We start from the raw sequence: 21986 nt of genomic DNA, 5'->3' as shown, positions 1-21986 counted from the left end.
TACAGTGCCTGTTACCATACAACAGGAGTGGCAAACACACCATGTCGTCGTACGTACATGCACAGAGTGTAGTCCACGATCAACTTGGGTGCACTCTTGTACCTATCCAAGAGTGGACTTGGGCGTCATCACACTTCCACCAAGAGGGGACCTCATACTGTTTATTTACTGAGACCCTGCACTTCCACTAGTGCCATTTTGTTTACTTTGCCACTGCTGCCATCTGGTGGCTGTGTTTGGTAATTATTTCATAGTCATATCCCATTGCTCAGTCATGGGGCCTCTTCCGAAAGTCCATCAATCCATTATCCAAACCGCTTACCCTTCTTCCAAAAGTGACATCTGCCAACCCTTCATGGCACCTTTGTTGGATGGCGTCATCAGATTCAGGAGGGATGAAAAGATGCTTCCTTTCCAACATAGGAAAGGACAGCATTATTTCAAATGAATTCAACTGCACTTTTCCTAACTTACGACATTGCACGACGGGGAATACTGCCGACTCAGTGTCTCGCTTGCGGACTTCACGTGCAAAATATTAGCGGAATAACAACATGAAAAAGATACAGATTGTTTTAGTGAAACGATCTCTGATGTTTTTCGATTTGGGACTCAGCCCATTCTCTAATAAATTATAGAAAGGTGTTAATAAATGTATTAACCATTAACTTATTTCTGTGGTTATAAGTGGTTACCACACCTTTCCTTTCCTATCGTAAAGGTTGGTCAGGAGGGTAGGAAATTTCCTTTCCTATCATATGCGTTAGATATATTTTTGCGAGAATTCGAAGAGGACCCTGGTTTTGAAGAATGTGTTCTATAGAAAGCAGGAATACTTCGCAGTTTGTTCTCATAAATATTTTTACACAAGTAGTTTGAAAACATAAAAATAAAATTTGATGGGGAAAAACAACTGTGTTTTGTGCAAAATTGAAAGCACCAGGGATGTTTTGTTTTTTTTGACAGATGGCGTTTATTCTCACCGGGCATCATCTGACATTAGAATAGCTACAGGGACGGCCATTTGGAAGATGGCTTCTACAATTCCAAAAGGAGAGGGAAGGTCCGGAATTATGCTGAACAGGGACTGAACCAAACTGCTAACAACAAAAATAATCTAAGCATGAATTCATGAAATCAAGTCAGGAAGCGTTCCTATCGGTGGTCCCAAAAGAAAACATTCAGTTGTGTTAGCGTCGTCATCACCGAAACATTCATGAAATCTGAAGGCCTCGCCTCTACAAAAAGGTCTGTGAAATGAAATTACCGGTACATAAATAGCGCTTTGTTATGCTAACGAGTGGGCCTCACCCGTAGTGTGCGAAAAGAAGTCCTCTGATAAAAGTGACCAAGGCGACAACATAAGCGTGAACATGTGGTAAATGTGCATCAAGTGAGTGTAGACAACATCCATACCCTGTACGTCAAGTAAGTGTTTCTGTTTACTGTCGGTGTAATGAGCACGGACCATGCTGTGTACTTATGATCACGAATCATGTCCACACAAGGGTGGTGATCACAGACAAGAAGAGCGCGCGGACCATATCAATATGTCGGGAGAGTGGACTACTGTACATCAACATACACAAAGTGAGAACAGACCATATCAACATGTAGTGAGCCTGGGCTATGTCAATAACACTTGTACATGAAATGCGCATGGCCCATGTCGCATGAGTACCGACCATGTCGACCTATATGTGGTGACTGTGGAACGACATTCGTGGAGTGAGCACGGACCATGTGATAATCGTTGCAGTAAGAATAAAATCACATCAACACACGAGGCGGGCATGGCCCATGTCAACATACGTTGTGTTGCGAGCGTGGACACAGACACAGAGTACTGAGCAGGTCAACGTGTGTATGGAGTGCAGACGACGTCAATGTTATGCAGCCTATTTAGAGGATATATAGTGTAAATGCGCTTCATCCAGGGAAAAGAAAGCTCACTTTTAAGACTCAGGTGCTAAGAATTGAAGACCAATTGCATTGCGTGGCAACAATGAAGCCCACACAGTACACAATCAAGCCTGGTCTACATTACATAAATATGACACATCCAGCATCATTTGTCACATTTGAACACTTAATTAACAAAAAAACATGTACCGATAGTATGTAGGTAATGAAGCTTAAAAGAAGAGTTAAAGGGACTTGTAGTTTTTTGGCTCACGTGAAGAGACTTCTACAAGCGTTGACTTGAGGACATCCAGCAAGAGGAAGCGTGTGGCTGGGTTGTTTAGACCGGCTAGCAACCCGACACCTTCCATCCAAGACTTCAGGGCATGAGCGGCGGCCATGTTGAACTACTACAGTGCTAAGAGCAATAGCTAATAATAGCTAATATTTGGAAAATGCACTTAAAGCAACCTTGATGAGTAGTTATCACTTAGTGGCCGTATGCGTGTGTTCAGGCTTAGTATTGGCATAGAGATAAGCATCAGGGGAATCAAAGGGCAGATCATAACAGTGTCCATCAGAAGGTGCTGAAAATGCATTCAGTTACTCGCCACCTCGTCTGCTGAATTGTCAACCGCCTCGAAAGTGCCGTCCAGTCCGCCGCTGCGTGCACGCCAGATCTTCACTGTCCGATCGCTGAGAGGCAAAAATAACCAAAACTAAATCAAAATGGAGATTTCATTTGAAACATCAAAGGCACAGACCTTCTCCAAACAACTCCCCCACCCCAACAAGAATAGCACCCCCCCCCCCCAAAAAAAAAAAGATTGGTCAAGTTTAGCCAATTATTTCCTTTACTGTAAAGTTAAAGGGACCAATTAAGACGTTATATATAATTTTTAATTCATTGGCCCATCAATCTGTTATTGGAATTCTGCCTAATATAGAAATCAGCAGAGCTGGGCATTCCGTCTATGTAACAGACCGGTCTGTCTATCCGTCACTGATGGACGCCCGTTTTGCTGACGGTTGACGAATTATGGGAATGTTTTTTAAGAGACGACGGATTAAGCATAGAGGGAAACCCCTTTATTTAGTCTGCCATTCGTCTGCAGTCCGTCATTAGTATATTTGTGGCGGTGAGGCTTTGATGGCCGCGGAGAGGAAAATAGCGAGTTGTTGCTTGGCGGACAGATTTGAGTGGGGAACCAGGCTGTGAACAGGCTTCCAAAGCGCAGTGAGTCACTATTTCTGTTCAATTCTCGTTCAGCGGGGTAGGGGTCTGGGGTGAGGTGCTCGTGGACGGCCGTTTAAAATTAGAGGCGGACCAGCCTATAGACGGGTACTATTTTTTTCCACCCGGAAAAAAAGGCGAATGACGGAAGGGTACCCACGCTGCAGACGGACGCTCAATTTTTAGTAAAATGCCCAGCTCTGGGAATCAGCATCAGAAAAATCTGTATCTGTCGGGCCCTAATGAATACGTGAACTCACTCAGAGGCGGTGAACAAGTGGCTGGCGTTTGTGGCGATGCCGTTGATGGGGCTGTCGTGACCCTTGAGCTCGCCCAGGCCAGCCAGAGTGTCTGTGTGCCACAGTTTGAGCACCCCTCCTCGACAGCCACTCAGGAGGGCCGGAGAGCCGGGGATCACCCCCAGGGCGCACACCCAGTCGCGGTGGGCGTTCGGCACTTGCTGATGGGACAAAGGTTTAAGCAATTGATTATAAAAGGAGGCCCAAAAGAACTGGATTAAATGGAGTTCAAAACAAAAATAATTACTGAAATGAAGAAACACAAGAATAACACAATATTGTGGAGTAACCCAGAAAGAATACTAGAGGGATAATCATTGTTAAAGACAATGTCTCTATAAGAGTTAATGCAGATTCGGCGGAAATAAAGGGTCTGTAAAACCCGAGCATGGGCGCCACCAAAATTGTCGAGCAATCACGTGAGGTTCTAATGGCCGTTACGCAAGCAGCACCTGCAGCAAGTCCTTGCGGTCCAAGTCCCACTTCTTGATGCCGTTGTCGCGGGAGCCGCTAAAGAAGAAGCCACCCTGGATTATCAGAGATTCGATCCCGTCATAGTGCGGGGGCTCAAAGTTGTGCGTTGGGCCGATGCTTCCCAGGGAGCCTTCAGTCACGTCAAAGAGCTACACACACAACATTAACACACATGCAGAACCAATATAGAATCTTCCAAAGTAAGGGACGGATATGATTTGAGTGACTAAACTATCTTTTTTTTTTTTTACATGTTAGTCTACTGCAGAGATAGGCAACAGGTGGTCCTGATTAGGAGACAACTTAAAATATTCAATATAGTTTTTCCACGCAAAAAGGGTGACGAAAAAAAAAAAAAAAAAAAGAATCGCAAAAAAAAACCAATTAGAAAAAATACCGGCAAAAACAAAATAAAAAAAATATGTGAATATGCGAATCTGTGGGTGCCGAACTGCGAATATGCAGGGGTTGACCTCATTTTTAAGTTGTAATATCACCAATCACCACTAGATGACATGTCTTAGTTGCGCTTACACTGGGTCTTATACTGCCCTATACTACAACGTGAGTAGACATTCGGATTTATAATTATATGCAGGAAAAACAGTACATCAATATGTCATGTCATGTCATCTTCCAAACCGCTTATCCTATATAGGGTCGCGGGGAGTTGCTGGAGCCTATCCCAGCCGTCAATGGGCGAAGGCAGACTACACCCCGAACTGGTCGCCAGCCAGGTACATCAATATTATTTTTTAAATTTATTTTGAGTGAGATGATTTTTGTGGAAAGAATGTACAAAATCAGATCTTGCAATTAATGTTTGAATGGTAATTTTATGCAAGAGAGCACTTCGCATTTCAAAAAAATTATTTATTATTTTGTTGTTTGCTTCAAACTTTTTGTTGTTGGGTTAGGATAGTGGATCGTTAATACATGCATAAAAATGTATCATGAAAATTAAAATATATTAAGAGCACATATTTTACGCATACTTTGTCTATATCTAAAACAGCGTTTTTGTAATACATCTGGTTAGGATGTGCGTGATCCCGTGTGGGCCACCAAGTAGCACTGATGAACAATTGTGGCCCCTTCAGCATTTAAATTGCACATGTCAAGTCAAGTCAAATTTATTTATATAGCCCTTAATCACAGGAAAGTCTCAAAGGGCTTCACATATGCACTAGATCATATACACGACATCCCCTGATCTTAAGCCCCAGGACGGCAAGGAAAAACTCTAAAAAACCCATCTGGGGAATAGTGAGAAACCTTGAGAAGGGACCACAGATGGGGGGATCCCCCCTTCCAGGATGACCAGGTTGCAATGGATGCCGAGTGGGCAACATTGAACACACATTATAGTACTATACAGTGTTTGTTAAAGTGCTGCACATCCTTGGTCTACTGGAATAACACACCTTGACATAGTGGTCTTTGGAGCCAGTGATCACCAAGTCCTGGTTGCTCCCCGAATGGTCCACAGTCAAACACATAACAGGTCCCTGGTGGCCGGTGAGTTTCCCAGTAGATGCAAACCTACAAAAATAACTGATCGTGGTCAGTATATTGTGCATTCTTACACAGTATAGAGATCCAAACAAAGGATCAGGAGTTGGGAACCTCACCTTCGTAGATCCCACACCCTGACCGAGTTTCCGGCCGCGGCGTATAGGACCGTCCCGCTGGGGTTCAGTGCAATCTGGTTGATCAGGTTCTCACCTGCCGGGATGGTGACCGTCCGGCTGGTGCTGGACGCACAGACGTCGCCAACATTAACCTGACCGGAGGAGCTGCAGATACAAAGGGATTCCAGCAAATAGTGTTAGAGAACATAAAGACGGGGGCACACAACATTATGGAGTGACCATGTCAGTTAAATGGAACACTAATCAGAGGAAAAGACACTGCTCCATTTAACGCATGTTCTGAGGTTCACTGGGTGGGAATAATGAGATTAGCTTCCCAGAATATAATACGACCACTCCACAATGTTGTGTACAATTTTTGGTACACTGGAATGCAAATTGTCGGAAAAAGTGGCTCCAGTAAATAAGTTGTCTAGCTTCCTAGAACATAAACATGGACGCATGCGAACAACATTATGGAGTGGCCCCGGCAGTCTACTATATTGCTAATATAACTGGAAAATGCACTTTCACATAGCACAGCTCCCTGGAAAAAAAAAATGGACACACACACAACACTGTAAAGCGTCTAGTTAGAGTACTGGAAGGCTAATTGGTGGTGAAGAAACTGTTTCCACATAAGGTACAACGTGAGGCAAACTGGGCAGAACTAATAATAGGAAGGTTGGTCCATCATGTTGTGTGTGTCCATGTTAATCAACTGGAATTCAAAATGTTAAAAACTACTCCACATCCACGTGATGTCAAATCTGGGGCAGACAAGGCAGAGCTACTAATGCGCATAGCACACTTGAAAGTGGTAATGTCACTCCACAATGTTGTGTGCGCTCATGTTTATTCTGATTGGAGCATTAATTGCAGGATAAGGCACAACATAAAATCCAGTGCAGACTGGGTAGAGATTTTAAAGTGTGTAGGTCCCCAGAACATAAACATAGGCATACAAAACATTGTGGGTAACGCCCCCCACACTTCCTGCTCACTCACCAGAGCGTCCGGATGCACTTGGCGGAGTCGCGGATGTCCCACACTTTGATGTAGGAGGTGGAGACGGAGAAGACCAGGCTGGAGCTATAGCGCACTGACACCACGTTGTTGGGGTGTCCGGCCAGCGACATAATTTCCTGGCCGGTCACCAGGTTCCACACCTTGCAACTGCGGTCTGAAGGAAGACGATGATGCAGACTAGAGACAATGTCTAGCGTGGTGGGGGTTAGAGCAAGGCCTTGTGGGTAATTAGGACCCGAGCACCAGGCAGCGCGAAAGCCCTTTTGGAAACTGTATTATTCCTGTGACTGTGAATTTGTAAGTCTCTACACTTGTGAAAACTCACAAATATTTGCAAGTATATGTATCCGGGTAAAAATGTTATGCTCTATTTCATCCCTGCTGACCGTCAGGATGTCCAGTGTATTAAGCACTGCCCCCTGGCAGTCATTTGGGAGTCAGTGAAAGTTGGTTGATGGAAACGCTAACAGAAGCCCGTTAGCGTTTCCATCGACCAACTTCAGCGATAGGCGTTACTATTTTGTCCGGCAGGTCAAAAAGGCGGAAGGGTACCCGGCTGCAGGCGGAAAGCGATAAACGGACCAGGAAATGTTCGTAAAATGCCCAGCTCTGGGAGAACCGTAGTCACAGTCATAACTTTCCTATTTTAGGGAAACCCAACACCACTCCTGAAATTAATCAGTTGTGCCCCCCTGGGAAGTTAGAAAAAAGAAGAAAAAAAACAATTGTTCAATCATTTGTCATGACAATAAATTGAAAAAAATGGCTATTATAAGAGGACACATGAAAAAGAAAAACACTCTTGCCCAAACTTGAACAGGAAGCCATCCATATTGCTTTGAAACAACCAATCAGTTGTATCCCCTGGAAAGTTAGACAAAAAAAATGTGCCCCGACACGATACCAAAAATTGAATAGGAAATCAGCCATTTTGGTGAGAAGTAGCCATTTTAGGCAAATATTAGGGCTCATACTTGATGTTCAATGTAGGTAAAACACTGCGTGATGATCATTCTGGACATGCGATACAAAAAAGGAACCCCTCTCTCCCAACAAACTGACCCATAACACCAATTTCACCAACTGATATGAAATTGGGTGGACACGTCTATCATAACAGGATGCACAAAAAAGGCTCAAGGACCCATGCCCAAAATTAAACAGGAAGCCACCTATTTTGGTTTGCAGCAGATATTGTGAATTAATTTCAGGACTCACTATTTACTCATTTTGAGGATTCACAATGAAAAAGATAGTACAGGGGGGTCAGTTCATCGCGTAAATATACCTTTGGATCCGGTGAAGAGCAGGTCGTCGGTGCAGTCGACGCACAGGACGGCTTTGCTGTGTCCCTCGGCCACGTGGACGCACTGCAGCAGCGAGGGTGAGCGACTCTTGGTGGACGCCACCGGGTGGATGACGCCCCTGCAGGATCAAACAAGCATGGTTGTTTGCATGATCGCGGGGCGACTACCTTCAATGGGAGAGGTGCTCTACACTCACACTCGAGTCATGCAGCTCTATGGAAAGTTCAGATCATTAGGAATAAGGTGGACAACACAGGGATGAAAAACAAAAAAGAGGGGAAAAGGGAGATGGTATCTTCCCCTTCACATGCATTCATGTCACATTTCAGCAAAAAAAAAAAAAAAAATTTTGGTTGTGTTGAGACACAGGTGGTGCCACTGAGATGATGAAACTGTTGGGAGAATTTAATTGTCACGTTATGGACGATCATGTCAAAACACGTAAGTGATGCTAATTCTCATTTGAAAAGGAACATAAAAGCGTTATTTGAGTTATAGAAGTAGTACAATTAACTAGGGCCAATTACAGCTTAGCACAAATTAATTGACTTAACCTTTTTGCTGAATTTCTATTGCACTGCTCCTGTATGTCTGTGTACCATTCGCTGCACGAGGGGCTGGCCCTTCCCCCTCACACACAAACACAGACCAGCGACGTCCGCACACTTACTCGGGTCACAGACACTGCGAGAGATACTGATTTTTTTTTCCTCACGCTGTGGTAAGCTGTGACTTTAGAAAACAATATAACATGACAATAACGTCGGTCGCAGACAAGATGTAGAGGTAATGTAAAGGAACATTTTTTATTTTGTAGTTTTTTGGAGCAAGTTTGAAAGAGCAAATTATATTATTTTATAGTTGTGTAAGTAGCGCCTACGTGAAATAAAGATATATGCAACTTAATTCTCACGTCCACCATTATCTAAGACTTTATACAGTGCGTGTATATTATTTTTGTCAGATACGCAGCCTATGCAACAGTTCATTCCCAAAGCCACCATGATCTAATATAAGAGATACAGTTTACAGGTTACAGCCCTAATGTTGAATTGGTTACTATAAAAACGTGTGTTAATTGTACAGTACACATTCTGTGTATATCAATATATTTATTTCATTTATTGGCCAATATATCGGCTATCACTATGTGTGGGAAGTTTGACGACACGCCATTGGTTCAGCCCCTGAAAAGCTTCGCTTAGCAACATGACTTTTGGAGTAAACCCACAAAAAAAAAAGTCTTGAAAAGCCATGCCTGGCTCGTTTTTGACCATTTCCAGGGGTCTCCAAGGACAAACTCCAGAGATTATGTTCAATTGCTTCTAAATTTGAACAACATATCAGACAACTGGTTGACATTAAAATTACTAATTATTTACATTTGCCAAGATAACCTCAAAGTCTGATGACTTGTCATTTGTTCATGCATTTTTGTAAAAATCAGCCCTCAATGTCAGTTTCATGTAACAACATGATTCTTGTGACCTTGTCAATCATTAGAAGACCCACGAAAAAGTCTCAAGAAGCAATGGCTGAAAATGTTGGCTCCACTTTGGTTTGAAACAGCCTTTTCAGGCTGTTTTCTTGAGGTCCTTCCAAAAGGAACTTCTAGCAAGGTCCTAGAGATTTTGTCCATTGGCTACTAAATTTGAAGCATAGAGAGATAGTCAACAGAAAACTGCAAAACATTTGAGTTTATGTCATTGTGCTTGGGTGGAGAATGGTGGCGAAATTTGCCAAGCACTGTAAGGGATGGCGCAGAGTGATTGATGGGAAGCAAGTAGAATGAAGATAGAATTAGAAAAACTGCTCAATTTAGTTGACCAATTTAGTGCCATGCTTCCCCAAAGCCTGGACCGTATTAGTGGAGTTACTGTGGCCTTTTGGGTGTTACTGTTGGCTCTTACTGTTTAATCTCCTTGAGCTTTGCCCTGTCGACTGCCGCTTGGGCCTTGTCATACGTCTTCCTGCGAGAGAGCGGCGAAGGTGCCGGCGAAGCTCGCTTTTCAGCAGCTGACGGCTTTCTGGAGCCCGAACTGATCGTTGGGTTCAACAGTTTAAGGGGACAAATCAATTGTAAAACAACAAGAATGGGGGTGAAATGATGATGAGGCGCATGCAGGTCAACACAAGGAAATTCGCCGACTTACACGCTGTACATTTTGGAGGAGAAGCTGGGCGACAGCGCCGCAAAGTCACCGCCACCGTCTGGCGTCTCTGCTGGCGGCAACACGGGGCCTGAGAAATCGGCCGTGTCGGGGGCTGCCTCGCTGTTGGCATATAGGAGCTCCATCTGAGTGGCGGTACGCCGGCGGGCCTGCAAAGACAGGAAGTGAATCCACATCCAAAACTCATGTCGAAGTGTGGCCTCGGTGTCCAATCAGATCGCGCTGTTGTCACCTTTAAGGAATGGACTGACTGCTTTATTCATGTGTAAAAGTATTATTAATTCAAATCTTTATTTGAAAATGAGGAGAAAAAAAAAACTATACAAGGTAAGTTGACTCACTCCCCCCCAAAAAAGTGTGTACAACACTAATAAAAATATTATCACAACATACATAGAAAAATGCTACATTAACAAATACCTTATTCCTGGACTTGGTCTCGCCACAGAACTTCATGAAATCCGGCACAGTGCTGAAAGGACAATACAAACAGTTTTATTCATATGCTATCATCTTAATAGTCAGAGTAACAGAAAGTCACACCAAACTTACTTTCCGTCTGCAGACGGGCTGGCGGCCGACTCGTCGCTGCTGCTGTCGTCGCCATTTTCTGTGGAGAAAAAACAAAACAAAACAGTTGTTAAGATACACTTTTAGAAAAAAAGTCAACAGTCACTTCCAGCGGAACCTCCAAAGTGAAACACACCATTCCTGATTGGAAGCAATGTAAAGTGTATTTATCTGTTCCAAGGTTTAACTCTTGCCGTGATAAAATCTCTATTCACTGTACACGTAGATGCTCATTTTAATAATGGTTGAGCAAGGGTAAAGACCACTTGACAGCTGTATAATAGTAAGGTATTACCTTAAGTAAAATTAACTCATTCACTTTAGACCTAGACATTTTAGACCCTCTTTTACTCTAACGTTAAATTTCAGCTTTTATCTTTTGTATTATTTTACTATTTTTATTTTCTAGATGACAAAATGACTTTTTTCTCAACAAAGTAAAATAATTGAATAAATAAATATATTAAAAAAAAAAAACTTTTGTCAATAAAATTAAATATTCTGAAATTTTTTTGATGCAATTAAAAATAATACTATTCCTTGTTGAATTTAAATCTTAATCTCATTGTTTTTTTTTCCTACACTTTTTTGCTTTGTAGTTAAGGAAAAAAAAACTATTTTTTTCTTGAGAGTTGATGTGTGTTCTTTCCTTTGCAGGAATTTAAGTTTACTCCCACCCAAAAAATACAGTGAAAAAAATAAAAATCTGTCTTATTTTGACAGAAAAGGTCCCCCAAAATGACATATTCTAAAGGAATAAAACATACTTTTATTAGTAAAAATAACCCCGGCCCCCAAAAAAAGTTCATTCAAAAAAGTTTTTCTTGAATTTTTAAAACATTTTTTAGATGCAACATTTTTTCCTTAAAAAAAATTACACTATGACAACAAACCACAACTGTTTTTCCATCCCTCCATTATCCAAAACCGCTTATGCTAACTAGGGTTGCAGGCGTGCTGGAGCCTATCCCAGCTGTCTTCGGGCAGTAGGCAGGGTACACCCTGAACTGGTTACCAGCCAATCACAGACAACAGTTTTTCTTGTTAAAAATATGAATTTAACTTTATACAAAAAAAACCAACCTAATAATAAAGGCGAGAGGGATGTTTGCATATGTGTATTATTTGTGTTAGCATCTGTAACATCATTCGTACATTTGCATTGCATGTAATTGACATTAGGTTTATTGTATTGCTGCATTGTATCACAATAAGGTGAATTTCCTCCAGCAGTTATCATCACACTTTTAAATAGTTGCACTTTGGAGGTTCTGCTGTTGTTTATAACTGAGGAGAAAGGATTTCGGGAAGGTGAATGAGGGAGGTGTATGATGGCAGGCGATGTCAGCACAGCGCCATGCCGCTTCAACGGGAGCGCCTTCTTCACAGAGCTCGGCCAAAGAAAGAGAAAGAGAGTTAAAGGAATCGTTAGTTTGGGGCTCCTGGGGTTGATCTACAGACACGGTCACGTGATCCATGAATGCTTCCTGTGTGTGTGTGAGTGTGTGTGCCAGGGGGTTAGCAGGGTGCTAAAGCATGGAGGCTGCAGCGGGTGATGAAGAGAGAGAAAATTGGCTGCACCTCATGCACCTGTTCACGTTAGTTCCATAAAGTGCATGCGCTCACAAAGCAGACTCGATGATGTCGTTCCACTTACCAGCTGGCACGTTACCTAGCTCTGCAAGAACACCACAACACAAAAGGAAACCGTGTGGAAACAGAAAATACAAAAAAGATGGACAAATCAAAACAACAGTTAGGGGGAAAAAAAGGGAAGAAAAGTGAAGACAGTCAAGAATCTTTAGAAAGCTGTACACACGCTGGCCAACTGTACTACAGTGTTTCAAACACTATTCACAATGCACTGTGGGCAAAAGTATTGAGAGGTCCGCTCCTAGTATCCAATTTCGAGGCCAGAAAAAAAGTGTAGTTATTTTATACTCCATTATATAAATCCCCGTTTTAGAGCCCTCTACTGTTGTTATTAGAGGGCATTCGGATGTGCCACACGGGCAAAAGCATTGAGACATAAGCTACTGATTCACCAAAGGTTGGTTTCTCTATACTTTGTTCAAAAAGGCTAGATTGAAAACAGTTCGTATTCAGCAGCAGCTGATGGGAAATTGAACAAGTCATACAGCAAACAGTAACCTAATGCTAACATAAGGTTAGAGTCAAAGTCAAAATGTCAACGTTACCTTGCAGGGCATTGCCAAGCAGCGCGTCCAGCTCAGGGTTGAACTCCGCCTTCTCCTTGAGCATGTGGAAGAGCAGCTGGTTCTGAGTGGCGCTGGTGATCTCAGTCTGCTTTAGGCGGCCCTCCATCACTTTCACCTGGGACTCCTTCTGGGCCGCCTGCAGACCCTAAATCAACCACACACAGAGGTTAACATTGTTAACATTGTCTGGGAACATAAAAAAGGGCAAGCTGGCTAAGTGGCTAACAAGTTAAACGGATGCCCTGTCTTCTTGAGCTAGGTGGCTAAGTAGCCAACAGGCCAAAAGGAAAACTACTACAGGCCAACTAGTAGCCATTCCTCATTCTTTATGAGGAACAGGAGAGAACAACTACCTAACAAGAGCTTGGAGGCTAATTAGTCAAGTGGCACACTAGGGTGATCCAACACTGCCCCTTGTGGTACAAAGTATAGAGAACATGAAGTACATACAGCACCGTAATATCCCATGAATAGGGATGGGTTCGGCTGCAGCCAGGCATTTTCCTGCCGGAGTGATCTCTGCCTTAGGGTGAGGGAAATGAGGGTATTTCCGTCAAAAACGGGAACGCCCATTCGTGGCTGCTGCTGGACCATATTGCATGAATACGCCACCTCATAACACGCCCCCCACCCAAAATCACCCTTAAAAAGCAGTCTACAGTTACCTGTACATAATACGGTCCCCCGATTTCCTCGTATCCTTTTTTCATTAGAGTGAATAATATGAATGAATAAAGATTCAAAACATACCAATAAGCGTAAATGCTTTTTTTCCCAAAGCTTGTTCTGCTTTAATTACCGCATTTTCTGGACTATAAACCGCACCTTTATATAAGCCGCACACATTCTATTTCTTTAAATAATGAAAAAAAAAAACGATACATAAGGCGCACCTTTATGTAAGCTGCATCTATGTTGCATAATTTGCTATTTACTGCATTTATAGAATGATTTGAACTGTAAATGTACACCTATATACCTGAACAGATTGTTTCCTAACTGTGTCATTTAACATGGCAACAACTTTGCTAATTAAAACGGAACAGAACCAAGAGAAAATAAACAGTATTTATTCATCTTCATTTCTCCTGTGTTTGAAATCACAAGTCACTTTAATCATCTTCGCTGAAAACCACGAAGTCGTCGTCTTCTATGTTGAAAAATGTGATATTTACTGCATTTACCAAACAGTTTTGAACTGTAAATGTACATGTATGTACCTGAACAGATTTTTTCCCAACAGTGCCTTTTAACACGTCAGCAACTTTGCTGATTAAAACGGAATAGAACCAAGAGAAAATAAACAGTACTTATCTTCATTTCAATGCCCACTGTCACTCCAGTTTGTCCACCTTTTATTGATCTACTTCCACACTAGGGCTGCAACAATCGATTATTTTGCTAGTCGACTAATCGGATAATATATAAATCGCGGCAAATCGCAGCAGCCATCATTCCTGACATGTTTTTAAATAAAGGAGCGACTTAAATGGCGATACTCTGGCCTTAAAATTTTTAGCTGTAATTCTTTAGTGCGTTTTAAAATTGAACCAAAATTATACTATATGCAGAGTTGCACTAATACAGTGAAATTACCTATGAAGTACTTGTATACATATTTCACTCTTCTTAGGCACCAAGACTTTTTTTTTTTTAACGGAATGTAGTGAAATCAGAGGAGTAAATTGGGCAAATGCCCTGTGCTAAAGAAAACTAAAATAAACACTTGTGTTGTCTTTTTAATTTTGTGTTAATTTAAACTTTAACAAAAAGATTTTGTTATTCTTTTCACTAGTATGCATAATTTAAAAGTAGTAAATTGATCTACACAATCAAAATGTGGTATGCACCTGTAACAAAAAAAGGAAGACCTTTTTTTTTTGCACTATAACATAGTATATTACAACAAACTTAATTATGGATTTTATTGTTATTTGATGCCGATGAGTGGCAAATATGTCGTTTTTGTGTAGAGTGCTGATATTTCCCAGGTCATGAACGCATCACTCCATTTGAGAGCAAGCGTACGCTTCCTGCTTCGATGTCCACCACAGGCACAAACAGAGACACAGAGTTTTGGTTGTTAATCAACGCGAGTTTTCTGAATAATGGCTGTTTAATCCATATAAGATGCTACGACGTGTTAGCGTACCAAATAGGAGCGTTACATCAAACACACCGTAACGTGTGTATGCTAACTGCAGCTAGCGTCGCGACACAACTGTGCCCATATCAGATATGAAATCAGGCATAAACCATAACTTGCTTCCTTTTTTTAAACGATTGGGCATCCCATCCCTGATCGTGCTGCCATGAAAGGCAGGTTTGCATTGTATTGAGTATATTTGGTGAAATGCGCAGTAACTTTCGGACTCAGTTGCCAACACAGTGTAAGGCTTACACTACTTTACCCACAATGCTTCTGTTTACATCACGCGGATTACCACCACTGCGCATGTGCGTTGCAGATAGGAAAACAGACAGGGGGAGAAGAGCTAGACGCGGCAGTCTCGAAAGAAAAATAATGTGCCAAATAAATAAATATATATATAAACGACGCGTCAACGATTAAAATTAATTGTCAACGATTTCGTTCGTCGACGTCGTCGTGATTAGTCGACTAATTATGGCAGCCCTATTCCGCATACCACCTAATAATGCATAACCTAGTGCCTAGTGCCCTCGCCTGTTGAACTCCTCCAATTGCAGTCACATCCTGATAATGTTTGTATTGTATATTGTAATTCCAGTAAGAGCGCCCCTAGCGGTGGAAGAAAAATACACAGAATAGCCGCACCTTTATATAAGCTGCATGGTATCTCAGTAAGGTACTTCCTGTGCTTTTAATTTTACTCTTTTTTTTTTTGTAACCGCTTTTAAATGTACTTTTAATTATGTGAAGCATACTGAGTTACCTTGTGGATGAAATGCACTATTTAAATTAGGCTGCTGCCTTGCCTACAGCTATACTGCACTACAGTAAGTAACGTTCACTAAACATGTCAGACCTTAAGAAAAGACACTAATGACATCATAAATAATTACACTTTGTGACAAATTCTGCATGCTCACAAAGTAATTTTAAAAGGAGGAATAACTGTTACAATGTTAGGTGACTCTACAGTATGTAAATACCCAACAACATGCCCTTATGTACTCATAAGTGCCGCGAACAGCTTGTGGCAAATGCTAGCGGACTAATGTGGCCAACTGAAGTACGACCATACGGACTAACAGCAGGATACAAGCACAGAACATGTACTTAATTTTCATGAAACCAGTGCTGAGAATGCACGTAATAATGAGCTTTCAGGCAACTAAGTTCTTATTTATCTGCACTGCTGCGACCACACTGGAAAAAGGAAATTAACAGCTAATTATACTATGTACATTTTATACTACATACATTTAGGGCTGAAATGGGCCCACAAGTAATTTGAGTATGTTGGGTAAAAAAAAAAAAGAAAAAAGTTTGAGGCATTTTTTCTGCCTCAAGTACTCGCTTATTTAGGTGTGTACAGTGTCAGGAAGAAGTCAACTAACCGCAGCAACCATTAGTCCTGCTATACAAGACAGTAACACGCCACCAACGCGGTAAGGTCAACTTCAAAATAAACCTTACCAAATAATATATGGACATCAATGCCTTGGTACGGTTTTATTTTGAAGTTATTCCTGGCAGCATGTCACGGTTTAAGGGCTGACTCGACTCATCTTCCAGACTGTGTTTGGAGCGTTTATTGCCTTCACAATGTTTCTGGAGAGGAAAATAGTGTGTTGCTATGCACACTTTACATTTAAGTATAAAATGTTCATTTTCTCAAAATGAAAACCAGTTGTCCGTTCATTATTCTTGGAATTTTTTTTTAAAAACTTTTTACTGGATCTTTAACCAAGCAAAAATATAGATATTTTTGTCCGAATACCCGATTATTCAGTTTGAATTTTCAATTTTTTACACAACTAGTAAACGTCTTTAAAATACAAATCTTACAAATTTACTTTATTTTTAATGTACAATAGTGGGGGACAAATTTGGATAATTTTCCTTGCAAAAAATTGCATATTAATCACAGGAAATTACGGAACATATATACATACCTTGCTTATAGCCATGGACATAAAGTGATCCAGCAGGAAACGAGCCTCTGCCAGAGTGCAGGAACCAATCACAGCAGAGACATCCGCAGTGTCGCCTTCCTCCTAGATACCAACACAAAGCTTGATTAGCGACAAATCCCAACATCTCGTCATCCATCTATTAAAATTCCTCACCTTTGCCTCCTCCATCTGCATGATGTTGGCCTGACAATCTGCAATGCTGTCATTGATGTAGTCAATGTTGGCAGCCAGCGCGTCCACTTCCTCGTTGAGCGGGACCACCGCCTTCTCTGCTTCGGACCCTTCTCTGGCCAGTCGCTCTCGCTTCTTCACCACCTTCTCCTTGTGCTTGGTCAGCTCCTCACGTTGCTATGGAAACAAGACACTTGACTATGGCAACAGTTCATAGAGAAAGCGGCCCGTTGAACAGGCCCTGGCAATGTACCCTGACGCTGGCATATTTTGTTTAAACTCCATTCAATATGTGCTACATGGAAAAAAATATTGGGACATCACGAATTTCGGAGGGCAATCAAAATGTAGAATTTTGTTAAATCACAGAATTATACAGATATATCTTAATGAATGAGAATTATCAGATGTGTTGTAATGAATTAATAAAACAGGTTACGTCAAGACTCCCATTTTAGTTGAATTGCAAGTGGGATCACAAAATAAAGACTTTTTTTTAAATTCAAGAAATAAAATTACTACTTATTAAGTTACATTGTTCTGAACAAAACAAAAACTTTTTCTCAACTTAATTTGCTTGAAAATAACGACTATTTAAAAAAACGTCTTCAGAAAAATGCTTATTTTAAAGATTATATGTTGTTATAGTCTATCTACCTATATCCTACGTTATTCTAAAAATACAGTATATGCCTATTTACAATTTTTTTCTAAGACTGCATCCTCAAAAAAATATGACTTTTTTTTATTTCCTCAAAAATTACAATTAAAGGAAATGGTTTTCTGAAAAAAAAAATACAACTATGCAAAAAAAAAAAAAAGACTAATATTTTTTTTTTACCGTTTTAAAATAAACAACAACTCTATTCTCAAAAAGTATGATTACTCTAAATAACGAAATGTTTTTTCAGGAAAAAAAATACAGTCAAACTTCAACCTAAAAAAAAAAATAAGTCAAATTTTATTCTTGAAAAAAGTATGAGTATTTAAAAAAAATGTCAGAAATATTTTAAAGTCAAATAAAACAAATACAGCTTATATTAATATGTCACTCCATCTTCCTGGCCCTCATCTCTAGCACTTGGTCAACTACTCGGCTTGCTCCTAAAGACGATGTTTCAATATGCGGACATTAGACAGGTTCGCCACCTTGCTTCCTCTTCGGTACCTCCAAGAAGCTTGTTGGTTGGTAGCTACCTCGCAGTCTGCTTTTTCCCCCCAAAAATTATTCCCCTTCCACTCCAACCCAATCACACAAACCTTGAGGAGGCGGTTCATGTCATTCTCCATATTGGAGATGGTCATCCTCTGCATGATGACGTCAGAGACGCGTCGCTCCAGAGATTGCCACTTGTTGCGGGCCATCCGGGTGGAGTAAATGCCACCGGCACGCCTGGGGGAGGACCTGCACACAGGAGGAATGGATATATCTGGTTTTATGTCGCTACACAGGACAACAAAAGCAATTGAAAGGCAGAAAATAATTGTTTTTCCATGTTTGCTCATTGTTTGTCATGGACGGGTTGTAACTGTTAGTGAATTTCGTTACTCTGTACTCCTGTGTATGTGCGATGATAAATAGTCAAATCAATTAATCAAAGTTTCATGACAAATCATCAAAATTTGCTGCCATGCTCCGCCCACAACCAAAGATGTAAACTCAAACGTTTCGCAATTTAGTATTGCCCATCTGTCTTGTGCACAAAGTTCAAATTTGATAGTAATCAGACAAAATATCTTCAACGCGTTAATCTTTAAAGGAAAACATGTAAATGGGAAGAATTACTATAAAATTGCAACTTCCAACCAAAATGTTTGTTTTGTGATGGCTAGTTGAGACTTTTTACTGGGTCTACTCATGACAGGCATGTCTATCAAATTTAATGTTGCCAATTCAAACTGGCTTTGAGCGCTGAATTTTGATCCTATTTTAGAGTGCACTACTAATATACAATACAGTGAAACCCTGGATAAGTTGCAAACAAACCTGCAATAGATGATTTTTATTTTTATTTTTTATTTATTTCACCCCAACACATTTTAAACGCATTCAAGCCTATTTTAACACAGTGACACCTTAAATGTATTTGAACAAGAGGTGGGGCTTGGTGAGGTGAAGTGTGGCATATGAGTGTCTGGGTCGCAAGTTGTGCCAGACAGAATGTCCTGCATTAGTGCGCTTGTGTTTGAGTTTTACGGTTCCGCCGGTATTCAATAAACAGCTGAAAAGTGCATCGTACTGTTTCTCTCCTTTCCCACATGGAAGGGCATTACAATGAGTGAGCATAGTGTAAACAAAAAAAAACAAAACAAAAAAAACATTTACAAAAGCTTTAAAAAAAAAAACAAAGAAAAAAAAACACTATAGAGCTAATACCTGGTGCCATTGGGAGCACCGTGTCCAGAGTACATGCGTCCAGAGGGGGGACGGTGGGACGAGTCCTGGTTGGGATCTGGCAGGTTGATTTTCCGAATGACCTTCCCTGAAGTGGGCCTGGCCTGCCTTCTCAGTGCCGTCACCTGACCACACACAGAGGACGCTTGAATGCAGCAAGCTAAAAAAGAAAGAGCACCACCTAGAGGCTAAAACCCACCTCCTCCGTCTTCCGCCTGAGGATGAGCTCCTGCTGCCTCCTCTGAGCCTCCAGTAGCTTCAATTGGTGCTGAGGAGAAGGCGAAAAGGCGATAACTGTACATCATCAGTTCATCCGGAGGGGGACGAGGACCACGGGGCGTAAACTGACCTCTTGTTTGCGCTGGTCCTTCTTCAAGGAGGCAATCTCTCGGTTTCGGCGGGACTCGTTCATGCGGTTCTTCTCCTGCTGCTCCTTCATCTGCTTCATGAGGCGAACCTGAACACAACAAACAACACCATGAAAGTCAGATCCAAAGACTTTTCTTTGGATTTTAATTGTAAATTTTTTTCTTGGGGGGGGGGGTCACCATAGAGGGGGGGATGTGTGATGATAACCACAGAAATGGAAATTGACCTGGCTATTTTTTCTGACATGATCATTACTTAACTTAGTAATTAATGTAATTACTTGGACCTAGCATTACCTAGGATATTTTTACTATGTATTTCATTTATTTAACTTTTATTTATCCAGGTAAGACAACCGAGCAATTGTGCCCCGGCAACACACAGCAGAGTAAAACAAAGCAAATACATGCTAAAGTGATGAGTATTAGTCACTGAACAGCTAATGACGAGCATGGAAATATTCTGAGAAACTGTTGACATGTCCGTTACATGCCAGGTCTGCACTAAGAATGAGTATTTATACTTAAATTTTCCGATAACACAGATCATTTGTTTTTACACTTGACTGTGGCAGTTAAGAATGTTAAAATGACTTAAAACACTATTGTCCAAAAATTAGTAGTTTTACTTCATTCTAATCCAATGATGAGGAACATTTTTGTTATAAGACCAACAATGTGGATGAAAAATATTAATAGAATAATTGAAAAAAAAACATTCTAAATTTGAAATTGTATTTTTTATTAAATAAGATATACTTATTCGGGTGTTATGCCAGTAGGATAAGTATTCATATAAATAAAAATATTGAGGATTAAAAAACCTAAATAACTATACAATAATGGTATTGACAACTGTAGTAATAAAGAATGAAAACATTCCTTTTTATAAAGATATTCATTTTTAATGATTATAAAACCGATTAGTGACTTCGAACTGCATGCACACCGACACAACAATAAATTCAGTATTTTCTATACATTTTATGCTTGGAAATTGTTGTGTGCGCGTGCGTGCCTGTGTGTTTTTAAGTGCGTTTTGATAAGTTTAAATGTGTTTAAAGCATGTACTGGGTGTATATAAAAAAAAGCTCTCGCTATAAAAACATACAGGAATTGACTTCATTTTAATTTACATTATTTCCTGCAGGGAAATTCTCAACCATTTTGTTCCACTTTGAGGAGGTTTCTGCGTTTGAGTGTTACCTTCGTCTTTTTCATTTCGGCAACGTCCATCTGGAGTTTGCGTAGCTGCTTCTCGTACTGTGACTGGTTTTTGAGCAAGCGGGCGTGTTCCTTCTGGGCCGACTGTAGCTTCTGCAGCTCCTTGTTCATCACGCTCAGCTTCCTCTCATACTCAGTCTTGATTTTGCGGGCCTTGTCATCTGAGCCACTTTCCACAGAGTCTGAAGATGTCAGAGGTGAGAAGCAATGAAGTACAAATACTGTACTCAAGTAGGTTTTTCAGGGATCAGTACTTTGCATAATTGAGTATAATTGAAAACAAAAACTTTTTTTTTTAACTTGCGTATATTTCTTTTTTTTCTTTAACTGAAGTACATGATTAGAATCAGTACTTCTGCTTTGACCAGTACATTCTGTACTACTTAAGCACAGAGAGCGAGTACTATTACCACCTGTGCATCCATCCATGATGATGGATGGATCTAAACACGGGTTGTTTTACAATATGAGCTTACTCATGTTCTGGAGGACGCGGTCTCGCTCCAGCTGCGTGTCCCTGATCTTGCACTGCAGCATCATCAGCTTCTGCTCATACTGCTGTTTGAGCGTGTGCAGGCGGCGCTGGCTGTTCTCCAGCTCATCGATCAGCTTCTGCTTGATGGCGATTTCGCATGTGATGTTGGCCAGGTCCGCCTGGAAGTTCTCTGTGGAACACCCGTAGAAATGTAGGCATGTTGTGAGGATAAAACAGCATGCATACATCCATCCATCTTTTAAGCCGCGTATCCTCATTAGGGTTGTGGGTGAGTTGGAGCCTATCCTAGCTACGCGGGGTACACCTTGGACTAGTTGGCAGTCGATTAACGGGCACACAGACAACCAATTACATTTACATTTACATTAACACCT

At 41.0% G+C, this 21986-nt stretch overlaps 1 protein-coding gene across 8 annotated transcripts in view; it reads right to left on the bottom strand.

Annotated features, from left to right (window-relative positions):
• Nucleotides 1-938: 938 nt before the first annotated feature.
• The window catches only part of kif21a (kinesin family member 21A), a 43277-nt gene continuing 22229 nt past the window's right edge, over nt 939-21986 (bottom strand). For 3 of the 8 annotated variants that reach the window (XM_086028226.1, XM_086028225.1, XM_086028230.1), the window contains 21 exons: nt 21593-21781; nt 21099-21298; nt 19874-19981; nt 19724-19792; nt 19507-19649; nt 18390-18534; nt 17112-17306; nt 16938-17039; nt 12816-12981; nt 12275-12295; nt 10600-10657; nt 10468-10519; nt 10030-10196; nt 9787-9915; nt 7858-7994; nt 6549-6723; nt 5541-5705; nt 5334-5451; nt 3888-4058; nt 3397-3596; nt 939-2598 (listed from right to left, as the gene is read on the bottom strand). In XM_086028226.1, coding sequence (XP_085884352.1) covers nt 2502-2598; nt 3397-3596; nt 3888-4058; nt 5334-5451; nt 5541-5705; nt 6549-6723; nt 7858-7994; nt 9787-9915; nt 10030-10196; nt 10468-10519; nt 10600-10657; nt 12275-12295; nt 12816-12981; nt 16938-17039; nt 17112-17306; nt 18390-18534; nt 19507-19649; nt 19724-19792; nt 19874-19981; nt 21099-21298; nt 21593-21781 — 2807 coding nt within the window. In that variant the 3' untranslated portion in view covers nt 939-2501. The remainder of the gene's footprint in view (nt 2599-3396; nt 3597-3887; nt 4059-5333; nt 5452-5540; nt 5706-6548; nt 6724-7857; nt 7995-9786; nt 9916-10029; nt 10197-10467; nt 10520-10599; nt 10658-12274; nt 12296-12815; nt 12982-16937; nt 17040-17111; nt 17307-18389; nt 18535-19506; nt 19650-19723; nt 19793-19873; nt 19982-21098; nt 21299-21592; nt 21782-21986) is intronic. The other 5 variants (XM_086028228.1, XM_086028232.1, XM_086028227.1 and 2 more) reach the window with 4 other exon arrangements.

The sequence above is a fragment of the Filicampus tigris genome, chromosome 4 (assembly GCF_054856515.1).
Source record: "Filicampus tigris isolate MCC_2025a chromosome 4, RoL_Ftig_1.0, whole genome shotgun sequence".
Lineage (NCBI taxonomy): Eukaryota > Metazoa > Chordata > Actinopteri > Syngnathiformes > Syngnathidae > Filicampus > Filicampus tigris.
Note: the sequence above shows the minus strand (reverse complement) of the source record. Positions and strands in the feature narration are given on the sequence as shown.